This window comes from Pleurodeles waltl, chromosome 6 (assembly GCF_031143425.1).
Source record: "Pleurodeles waltl isolate 20211129_DDA chromosome 6, aPleWal1.hap1.20221129, whole genome shotgun sequence".
NCBI classification, from domain to species: Eukaryota; Metazoa; Chordata; class Amphibia; order Caudata; family Salamandridae; genus Pleurodeles; species Pleurodeles waltl.
Genome location: NC_090445.1, coordinates 1,066,928,311 through 1,066,940,364, shown reverse-complemented (window position 1 = coordinate 1,066,940,364; position 12,054 = coordinate 1,066,928,311). Strand labels below are relative to the sequence as shown.

Genomic DNA, 12,054 nt, shown 5'->3' with positions numbered 1-12,054 from the left:
CCCATAAGCATCGAAATTGTGCTATCTATTGCAAGCAACCTTAGGTGTGTGACTAATTTTGATGTGATCATGCTTCAGGAAACCTGGTCAGAGGGGTTGTCTGTGTGGGATGGGTACAACAGATTTGCAATTCCAGCTGTGAAGTCTCTTGGTGGCCACTCAAAAGGTGGCTTGGCTACCCTAATTCGCCACTCTAAGATAGTGGGTGCATTTCAAATTAACTGCAATCACCAAGGTATATTGCTGGTATGGGTAATTTTCTCTAATAATTTTAATATTTTACTGGCTAACTTTTATAATGCTGTATGGGATATGGGATGCCAAATTGGGGCCCTGTTTTCCGTTCTTCAGGTTTTGAAATACAGAATGGAGGAGATGGGCTTAGAATTCTGTGCTATTGTCTCTGGAGACTTTAATGCTAAGCTGGGGAGGCTCAGTACTGTGGTTAATCCCTTTATTTTTGATTATGAGGATTATTCAGTGGATGGTCTGAAGGACGCCAGAGGCAGGGTTCTAATCAAGGAACTCAGGAAGCTGGGTCTTCTGAATGTGTGTGATATAGAAGCCGTAGGCACTCATCAACTCCCAACCTATGTGGGAAGAGGATTTGATTCCACTATTGACTATATCTTTGTGTCTCCACCTATGAAAGACCTGGTGACTGGGGGGGGGGGGGGGGGGGGGGGGAAAGAGTTTTAGTGATCACAATCCCCTCATAGTATCCTTTAAACTCCCTGGGGCCCTACGTAATTTAGGGCGAGGTAGGCCGGTAGTAGTGGAGATAAAGGACCAGGGTAGGCGGCTTGGGTGGAAGCAAGTGGATTCCCTAAAAATTGTAGAAAGGGTGGTGGGGAAAAATTTACATCTATTTATGGACACACTCTTGACAGAGGCCCCTAATCCTAAAACTGTTATGAATGCAATAACAATAGTAAATGCAGCAGTGAGAGACTGCCTTTTCTCAGTAAGCAGCCAACCTCGTAAACGTAATTGTGGTTCATACAACAAGATCTGCTCTGATGCAAGGGCAAACCTGAAGATGGCCACTAAGAAACATCCTAGAGATTGGGTCCTCGTAAAAGAAGCTAGAATGAAATATAAGAGGGCCCTGAGGGATAGCAAGATTAAACATAAGGATAAAGCCTGGGAAGAGTTAGAACGTGCCATAGCTCAGAAGGATCCTGGCCTGTTTTGGAGAGTGGTAAATAGAGGTTCCTTTGGAACAGACACATCTGAGGGCCTTGGCTGGAACATCGCCCCGGAAGCATGAGTAATTCACTTTTGTAGTATCTTTGAGGGTTCTCCCCTAAGAAATAATCGGGAGAATGAGTATGAGATGGCTCCCAACCTAGCAATTAGGTTTTCGCTCCAGGAGGTTATGGATGCGATACAGAGTAGTGCATGCAATAAAGCTCCGGGCCCGGATTCGATCCCTATGGACCTGTATAAAGCGAATCCCCAGTTATGGGCACCTGTTCTCTTAAATGTCCTCAATGCAGCAGTTACTGTGGGTATCCCTGCCTCTTGGAGACTGGCATGTATTGTCCCAGTGTTTAAAAAGGGCGACCGTAATGATCCTAAGTCCTACCGCCCTATTTCTCTACTGGACTCTTCGGTGAAGATTTTGGGACGGATTATTTTAAGGCGCCTGGAGTCCTGGATGAGAGGGAATTATATTTTAAGTCTGGATCAGTATGGTTTCAGGGAAGGCCTTGGCACGCGAGATCAATGTCTTAACCTATTGATGCTAATCGGCAAATACACGCAGGCTAGGAAAGGTACGCTCTATCTTGCTTTTATCGATCTTAGCTGTGCCTTTGATAAGGTGAACCGGTCTATATTATGGGAAAGATTAAATCAGCTAGGGCTGGATCCTAATATTGTAGAGTTGCTCCGATACTTACATTCTGGGATGATTGCTAATGTTAGGGTGGGGTCGAATGGGGAATGCTCAGAGGCCTTTAAGCTTTCAAGTGGTGTGCGCCAGGGGTGTGTTTTGGCTCCTACTTTGTTCCTTCTATATACAAATGGATTGTCTGATTTTCTGATGAAACATTGTAGGGATGTTCCAAAGGTGAATGGTACTGATATCCCTGTGCTAACGTACGCGGATGACGCAGTCCTTATGGCCCGTACTATGAATGGTCTCCGGGAATCAGTTAGAGCTTATGCCTCCTTTATGTCAGCTTTGGGTTTAGAGGTCAATTTTAAGAAATCTCATTTTATGGTGTGTGGAAGACCCCTGAGTAGGGTGGGGGAGCTAAAGGTAGAGGATCAAATTATTAGTAGGGTCCATGAGTTTCCATATCTAGGGATTATTTTTGATGAGAAAGGATCTTGGAAACCTTGTATTGCCAGAAGGGGTGCGCTTTTTCATGCAGTAGTTGGTACAACTTTTGACTTTGCTGTAAGGGTAGGTAGTAAACCCATCAAGCCCTTGCTTGAAATTTATAGGCGGAAATGCCTCCCCGTTCTGCTGTATGGTGCTGCACTTTGGGGGTATGGGGGACTCCAGAGCCCTTACGGTGGAAGAAAATCGGTTCTGTAGAAGGCTATTTGGAGTTGGACAAAATATCCCTGGTTTCAGCCTTCATTTGGAGCTGGAGCTTGAGTTTGTCCAGGACACTATTCAGTTGGCTCCCCTTCTGCTATGGATTTCAATTTGGACTAACGAACATGCCACTCTGAATAGGGATATCTTAAAGGATTGTCTGGCTTGTGACAATGTAAAGAATATTCCTTGGTTGATGCACATAATGAAGATGGCTCATGATTTGGGGCGGCCTGATTTGGTTGATTATCCTGAAGGCCTGACCAGGTGTGATAAGAAATGGGTTAAGGAGAATTTTTTAAAAATCCAGAAGAACAGGAGGGAGGGGGAGGCCTTAGGGAAAGAAATCGATCAGGGATTTCATTATGCTAAAGATGTGGGTAGGTCCTGAGCGCTATCTCTTAGAGATAAAGGATGTGAGGGAAAGGTCTCTCATAACCCGTTTCCGTTTGGGGATCATTAGAAGTAATTTGTGTTTCCTGTTAGGTCAGTATGGGGACAAATGTATTAGACCCTGCCCCTGTGATGGGGTGTCCCAACAGACCTTGCCCCATTTTACTTTGTTTTGTGTTTTTTATGCACCATTCAGAACTCGTTTTTTATTACCTCTCCTAAGGCCCAAGGGTTTTGTGCAATATCGTCCGGCTTTTATGTGGCTGCAGATGGCCTCAGATGTATTGGTGTGGAAGGGGCTGGGATCATTCCTGAAGGGAGCTATTACTTGGCGTAACAATGTAGAGTTTTTAGAATGAATCCTGCTATTTTACTGTTTCTATGTATGTGGTTATATATGTTTTTATTCCTGATGGGTGTTGTTATTATTCATGGTTTTATTGCTAATTTTATCAAATGTATTGAAGATTATTTATTGTAATGGATGAATTTTTTCATACCGAATAAAAGTTATTATTAGCGGAAGCAGCCTGACTGTAATAGTGTCAAATAGTCTGTGGTGCCCATGAGAAAATAAAGGTGATGAGGCAGGTATCAAGGGCACCAAGCAAAATCACGATCATGAGGACTGAGTCCAACAACTGGTGGACATTTGAAAATTCAATCATGTCTGTTCTACAAACTGCAGTACAAATAATATCTAGGATCAGAAAGATCATCCTTGAATAAGTGCTTTGTTTCATACTGCCATCACAAACACATTTTGTCACATGCTGCCACTATTGCATGACAACAAATATCACTGTCTCTAAATCAAGGGTGCGGCTTGACAAACACAGCATAACTACCAGGTACTGGATCAATGTCATCAAATTATCCCAGAGATGAAAAAATGCATTTTTCATCAACATGGAGGGCTTCCAAATGTTCATACTCAGTCAACAGAACTGTAAGAAAATGCCTCTTGACATGTTCACACCCCCACCCCACTTTTTGCCAGGTTTCTGCTGTAATTTCGACTGAAAGTGCACTTGGTACCTGCTAACCAGGCCCCCAGTGCCAGATCTCTCTACCCAAAAGTGCGCAGTCATTTTACCAGTTAGCAAGACCTTTAGCACCCACTGTAAGTTCCTAGTAAATGGTGCCCATGGTACATAGGGCCTGGGGTACTAAGGTGGGTATCTAAGGCCTGCAGCACATATTGTGCCACCCCCTAAGGGACCCCTCACCAAGCCCATGATAGGCTGCCATTGCATGCTGCGTGTCTTGGTGAAGACAAAAGCGAAAACATGACATGGCATGCAGCCGGTGTGCCATGTCCCCTAAACACTGCAGGCAATATGTGCAAGTCACCCCTCTGGCAGGTCTTACATTCCCCCAAAGCAGGGTGCATTATATTACATGTGAGCGAATAGCTGCACAAGCAGATATGCCCCTTCTATGTCTGTGTCGATTCTCAGATATTGTATGTGAAAAAGAAAACGATTTTAAATACATGTCCTGGACACTGGCCACTACAAGTTTCCCAGCTACATGACAGCTTCTTTAAACATAGGGATGTTTGGTGACAAACATCTCAGATTAATAAACCCTCACTGATTCCGGTAACTGCACCCAGAGGGTACCTAAGAGGGGCCCCTGAAAACCTACCAGCTACTAGTGTGTTGACTGACTGGTCCTGACCAGTTCACCTACCTTAGGTGACAACCAGCAACCTTGAGGACCAGAGACAAAAGCCTGCACTGGGTGGGGGTGTTAGCACCTCTCCGAGGATGGATGGACATTCCAGGGCAGGAATCTTCAAAGGCATTGCCACCTTTGTAATGCCACTCAGGTCTCTCTAGATGGCAGAGATGATGACCCCTCTTCGCCCCCACTGACCGTACTTTTGGGGGCAGCATAGGAGGGAAAATTAGTCAGATTAGGAGGTGTGCCCACTTCATGCCAGTCCTACCCCTAAGGTGGACGAGCTGAAGTGGAAACCACTTTTCAAATTCCTCCATCTCGTTTGGAAGGAATTAGGCCACTAGTGTTAGGGTTTATGTCCTAAAGGTGGCTGGCCCATTGGCTTCCACCTGGCACTCCCTGTAACACCCCTAAATTGGGTAGTTAGAAGGCAACCTTGAACCCTACAACACAGATCCTGACTACCTACGAAGAAAAGTACACAGTGGAGCCGCACCTGTAGAAGATGAAAAGATGAAGCTGCCGACTTGGTACCAAGCCCCACTGATCTACCTGCCGACCTCGACAGACTCTGCCCTAAAAGACGACTCATCCAGCAGCTGAGTCTCCAAGAATTACAGGAGGACTTCCTTCCTTCTACAAAGACTCATACTCCAGTAAGCAGTGGATCTGTTTTTCAACAGAGTCTCAAGAAAGGACTCGGTAGTCTCTGAAACAGCAAAGACCTGACACCCAAAGTGACCTTTGCAGCTAACGTCGATGACCCAAGGAGAAGCAAACCAACAGTGCAAGCAAGGTTCCCCAGCTGTCCAGAGTCAGAGTCTCCCAGGTTTCACCACTCTTGAACTCCCCTAAGTTATCTGCAGCCAGGCCCACCCGCTGCCTTGTGGTGAGAGAAAATCTGACACCTCCAGCCAGCACTGCACCTGTCCCCCACTACCCGATTTGAGGTGAGTCACCAGTACCAACAACATCCTCCTGCTCCCCTGAGTTTGAATATACCCTGGGTCCCCCTCTGCTGGACTCACCCAAGACACCTACAGTGTCAAAACACATGACCCCCCTGAGCGCAAGTGCTCCCGAACAACGAACCCCGATGTCTAAGGACATCTGCTTCCATCGCCCCTGGGCCCTCGAAAAAACGATCAAAGGTGCACCTACAGTCCCCGAGCACCCTAGGTCTACAACCTAGCAGTTTGTTGTCCCCGAGTGGCCTCCTGGACGGAGCCTGCAGCCAGTTTAAACGTGGCCCAATTCCCAATGAAAACCATTGGGCCCCCAAGTTCTTACTACACCCAGCCACCCCAGTGCGGCCCGGAGTGACCTGCTGGTGTGGTTCTGATCAGTGCCCAGTACTCACCCTGACTCCCTGAGATTGGCTTTGTAAGTCTTTAACTGTGTGTTTGCTGAACATTGTTTTCCTCCTTGGTTTAACATTGAAGAACTCTGAAAAAAGTATTTAAGCTTGAAAACGTACTTAGCTTGTAACAAAGTTCTTGGGTTTAAAGTAAATATAAACAAAAGTATTATTTTTCTATACTGGTCTCGGATTTATTCTTTGAATGTGTGTCTTATTTATTGCTTCTGTTTGCACAACAAATTCTTAGCACTATTCTCTGATGAGCCTAACTGCTCGCCCACACTACTACAAAATAGAGCATTAGTCCTATCTAGTTTTGTCTCTGCAAACCATTTGGGGACCCACTGGAGTCTCTGCATGGTGTACTTTTTAGTGACCATATAGAGAGCCAGCTTCCTACAAGACCCTTAAATAAGATCTTCCTGGTTGAACATGGTGGCACAATGGACTTGATGTCAAAACAGACACAGTCATAAATCAACCTCTGACTTTGACACAGATAATAAGACTGAAGGCTAATGGTGCAGATGAGGCCAAATAACCTCAAAGCTGAAGACACCAAAATGTGTGGCATCAGGACTAGCTACACCATGGGAGCTCAGCTGCTCATGCAGTCATTGAACAAAAAATAACATACCCTTAAAAGTAATCATAGATGGTGAATACAATGATGCATATACCAACCTGGTGATTGAAGGGGAGACTTCCACCTGATCTATGCCATGTGACTGTTGACCTTTTCTGACCAGCAACAATGCAGTTCAAGTCCACAGTTTGCCCCTCAACAAAAGTTTCTGAGGGGGACTCAATCCTAACCGGGGCAGGGATGCTGGGACCTAAAGCAGCAAAAGGAAACAGTTAAAGAGAGATATTTAATTTATCTAGTGTTAACTTTACAAAAAAAGACAATTTTGAATTGAAATTCCAGTCTGTGTTCACAAAAGAGGGCTGACTTCGGAAAGCTGCAAATGGAGAGCATTTAAAATTCCAGGCTTTTAACTGATGCACTTCCAAAGCCAGGTGAGCAGACAAGAGCCAGGGACAAGGGATGTGGGAGTTAAGTAGCAAGTAAACAATACCAATAGGAGCCCACCTGCAACAGAACGTTTGATAACCACACAGTATTAAAAGTGGATTTAAGTGCATTTAAAACCAGAATATTAACATCCCGTACAAGAACTTTTCATGCAATCGACAAATACTGGAAGATGAGCATTTTCTTAAAGAAACGTCAATTACTTTACCACCCAACAGCCACATATAAAACTAATGGCCTTTTTGATATGAAGACATAAGAACAAACCAGGAATGTGAATTCAAGCGTTGCCTAATTTGTGACAGAGGCAATGCATATGGATAAGAGGACCTTGTGTGTCACACCGTGTCGTGGCCAAATGCACAACAGAACATTTTTTGATCAATACTGAATAAGTACTCACTTTGGGAAGAACTGCCAATGGAAACTGTGATCGAGGCCTGCTGAACACCAGAACCACTGCTCACGCGACAGATGTACTCGCCGGAGTCCGCCACAGAAGCGTCAAGAATTCGGAGTCTTGATCCTGACACCTAAGAGAAAAATGAGACAAGGAAAGGCAGAGCAAAGCCAAACTATAACAAACAGAAGTAAAAGCCAACAACAATATCTGTTTTATCTGTACAGCTTTGCTGAAAATTGCTTGTTTCATTAAAAAAATCAATAAGCATGTATTTGCTAGAAAAATGTGGTATTCTCTGATATTGCTAAGAATAGTCCTGAACTTTTACAGGACATTGAAAAACAAGTTTCTAAAATAATCTAGAGTTCAAGAGATGATTTGACATAAAATGTTCCCTTTACCTGGAAGCACCATGAGCCACTCAGTCTAAGCATTCCTTGTAAAGATAGTAAATGCATTTATTTTTTGTGTCAACTGAGTATCAAGGGGAGGCTCTAGGTTAGGAACTCTTGGGTGTCCCCGATGGATTCAAGGAGCCTCCACATGCTCACTCTGGAGGAGCGTTTCACTTTTTAGGGCGTACCTAATGTGAAATTTGATACCACGTGGAGAAATGGTTTCTCCCAGAGGGCCAGGATGTTTGCACCGGACTATCTGCTAATGATGGAGGGATTTGGCATCGAAATGAGTCAGACAAAAGACAATGAAGCTGTGGGTGGAATGAAGGAGTGTGTCCATAACTCCTAATCGCATGATCGAAGACTGAAGAACAATCTGGTAGAGACTAAGACGCTGGCTCAGTTTATGGTACATCTACAGTGTGGCACCCTATACTGAGTCCAGGCAACCCTAGTGATAGTGTTTAGGTGTCCAGAGAACTAAAGCTCCCTAGGGGTAGCTGATGTGAGCAGCTGAAGCTCATACAGGAGTATAAATGTCTTGCAATTCCACAATAGTAAATAGTAACTATAACACAAGAAAGAACCACACAAGTGATGCAAAAATAAAGGATTCTTTTTTACAGCACTAACTACTACTAAACTAGCATTGGTATATCTTCCTTTGGAGATATCTACACACAACATATATAACAAATAACAAGCAGAAATAGCATAAAATGTCTAGAGCCCTATGAGGGGGCCAAACCATATACTAAGTAAGTGGAATGTGAAACAGTGAACCCAACCAAGGCAAGTGTGGTAGTTAGCTAGGGGCTGGGGAAGAACGAAAACGTTAGAGGTAAGTACAGCAAGTGCCCCAGCGACTGGGTGCGGAGTGGTTACCTACCTGGTCGTCCAATAGACTAACAAAGGGAAGACGCAGTTGTAATTTGTGAGTTTCAGGACTCTTCCCAGTGGACCCAGAGGAAACCCAAAGACAGGAGGAAGACTGAAGAGTGTTCCCACCCAAGGATACCAAGGAGAGAGTACCTAGACCAGGGGACCCGGATGGCTAGGGGTGAAAGGATGTCGGAAACCCTTGCTGAAGAAAATGGAGGCCTTGGCTGTCCAGCTGCTGTTACAACCTGTGGATCACACTGGTGGAACCCCAGGATGGATTCCAGATGTAGGAGACCTGAAGTGGAAGGGGAGAGAGTCCAGCACCCTCGGAGGTGTCCAGGTGGTGAATGTGGCAATGTCTACCCTCCTAGAGGTGAAGTTCCTGCAGGTGGTGAAGGAAGGAGTCTGGCTGCGGGGTCCACGATCTGCAGAAGATCCTAGGAGCCACCTACGAGCTGTTCCAGGTCAGTCGCTGGTTTGCAGTAGTATCAGTGATCGGCGAGGCCACCAACAAGCACTGGCAAAAGCAAGCAGGACCTGAATATGGATTTGCAAGTTTTTGGGGGACAAGAAAGGTCCAGGAGACTCTACCTTTGAGGGGGACTCATGGCTAGCCCTCAGCACACAGGGAGGCCAGCAGAAGCTATTGGAGCCTCCATGAGTGACCCACAGGAGAGTCACAAGGAGGCCTCAGCAGCACACCAAAACAGAAGTCTCACATTGCAGGAGTTGAGAAGAGCGCATGATCTTCAGACTGCAGAGTGCTGGAGCTTCCCAGTCCTCGAAGATCTCTTGGAGGAAGAGCCAACAAGCCTTGGCAAGATTAACAGTCCCAGTGAACAGGGGTTCCAGTCCAGTGGAAGGAGCAGAGGCCCACTGTCTTCCAAGTTTGTCAGAAGATAGGCAGGGCCAGAGGAGGTCACAGAACCACTACCTGTAAGCAGAGCCTTCAAATTGTCCATGGGAGAGCAGGATCCACCAGCAGGTCGTTGTCATCATGAGGGGCCTGGAGATACAAGGGAGTGACTCCTTCACTCTAAGGGAGATTCCTTTGTGCTTCCAGGCGCAAACAGAGTCCTTATGACCCTGGAGGATGCACAGCCTTGGATGTTGCAGAATTCTTGCAGGATCTGGAGAAACAATGTTGCACAATGTTGCAATGGGAGCCTTCCCACCAGAAGCAGACTTGTTTTGGTTCCAAAGCAGACCAGCAGCGTTTCCAGAGGCCAGGAGCAGAAGATATCTTGCAGAGAGTTCCTTGTAGAGTCTTGCTGAACGAATCTGAGCACCCACCCTCAGGGGAGCCTTTAAGTAACCCTAAAAGGGGGTTTGGTCACTCTCTGAAGTGACCCACCTATCAGAGGGGTCAGGGACTTCATCTACCTGGCCTAACCAGTCAGATGCTCCCAAGGGCCTCTACATATTTTATTTTCAAGATGGCAGAATCAAGTGGTCACCTGGCAGAGCTCTGTGCAGCTCCCTAGGGGAAGAGCTGGACAGGGGGGTGGTCACCCCCCTGTCCTTTGTGTGGTTTTGCACAAGAGTGAGAACTGGGGGTTCCTGAACTGGTGGAAACCGGATTATACAAGGAGGTCACCAAATGTGCCCTTCAAAGCAGTATGGTGGCACTCGACGCCACCCCACCCCAGCCCATAGACACCTAATACAAAGGGAGAAGTGGTGACACCTCTCCCTTGCAGGAAATGCTTTGTTCTGCCTTCTGTTGCTTAATTCCAGCTTATCCAGCATGACGGCAGAACAGTGTATGGGGTCAGCAGTGTAGCCAATGAGGCTGCACAGGCAGAACTGTGAGATCCTCTAAGAAACCCCCAGAGTACAGGGGATCATGCAACTAGCAGAGAAATCAGTGTAGCTGCATGATTCCAACATGTTTGATACCAAACATGCCTAGGTTCGGAGAAGTCAGTATGTAGTTGGACCATTTGTGTTGACCAGTATCCACTACATACCTTAAGATGGCTTCCCCGCACTTTTAAAGTCCAGGAAATTGAGTCTGTGTTTTGCAGGGATACCCTGCTCATGCAGGGGTACCCTGACACTTATGGACAGTTTGCATGGGCTCCCACGGGTGGCACAATACATGCGGCGATCCCGGTGTACCCTGCCCTGGCTACCTAAGTACCATACACTAGGGACTTACAGGGGTGCACCAGTATGCCAATTGTGGGTGTAAAAGGTTTACCAGTAACCAAATTTAGAGGAGAGAGCAAAGACACTGGGGTCCTGGTAAGCAGGATTCCAGTGTACTACAGTCAAAACACACTGACATCAGGCAAAAAGTTGGGGTAACTATGTCAGAAAGATGCTACTTTCCTACAGAGTCAAATTCTAGTTACAGATTCCTTACCTTTGAATTTTCTCCTGGCATCTGACTGGATCTGGAGATTTTCCTGAGCAGTATCCCTGCACACTGTTAGGTGGTGTCAATTGGCTCCGCGTCCAACATCTGCATAATCTGCACCCGGTATAACAGTGTGGTTCCTATAAGGGTGCCTCTCCGGCGCACAGGCGTCAGTTTCTTTTCACGACTTTTCACACCAGAACCACAGAGCCATAAAGAAACTGACTACTGGTGCATCAAAACTAAGGCCCTGAAAGGGGAATCCCTGCCCCTAGAAATCAGTTTGCATAGCTGGGAGGATGAGTGGGTAAGTAAGGAATCTGCAACCGGAATGTGTCTATCAGATAAGGGGTTACTGAAGGTAAGTAACATGTTCATCTGATAGAGACTTCTAGTTGCAGATTCCTTACCTTTGAACAGATACCAAAGCAACACTATCCTCACAGGTGGGGCTGTGAACCAAGTCCATACTAGAAAGTCCCGCAGGACTGAACAGGCAAAGTGCTCATCCCTACGGACCAGATTGTCCAGGCAGTCATGTTTGTGAAACAGGTGCAGAGATGCCCACGTTGCCACCTGACAGATATCAAGGACTGGAACTCCGCGTGCTAACGCAGTGGTTGCAGATTTAGCTCAGGTAGAATGAGCATGCAAACCCTCCGGGGTTGCTTTTTTGGCAGGTGCGTAGCATATCTTAATGCAGAGTACGACCCATCTAGAGATGGTCCACTTCTGCACTGCCCAACCTTTCAATTCACCCACATAACCTACAAAGTATACAAAGTGTTGATCATTCACCAGGAACTCTTTTGTATGATGAGGATAGAACACCAGTGCTTTTTTTTGGGTCTAGGCAGTGGAATCTCGCCTCTTCTTCAGAAGGATTGGGGGGGGGGGCAAGCAGTTAGGCTTATCAAAGAGTCATGTTAAGCATTTGTCGTACTCAAAGAGGCAATAAATGACACCAGCTCAAGAAATAAATC

General features: G+C 46.0%; 1 protein-coding gene across 7 annotated transcripts in view; it reads right to left on the bottom strand.

Annotated features, from left to right (window-relative positions):
• HSPG2 (heparan sulfate proteoglycan 2) overlaps positions 1-12,054 on the bottom strand; it is a 933,800-nt gene that overhangs the window by 319,786 nt on the left and 601,960 nt on the right. For all 7 annotated transcript variants that reach the window (XM_069240056.1, XM_069240057.1, XM_069240060.1 and 4 more), the window contains 2 exons: positions 7,430-7,559; positions 6,675-6,826 (listed from right to left, as the gene is read on the bottom strand). In XM_069240056.1, coding sequence (XP_069096157.1) covers positions 6,675-6,826; positions 7,430-7,559 — 282 coding nt within the window. The remainder of the gene's footprint in view (positions 1-6,674; positions 6,827-7,429; positions 7,560-12,054) is intronic.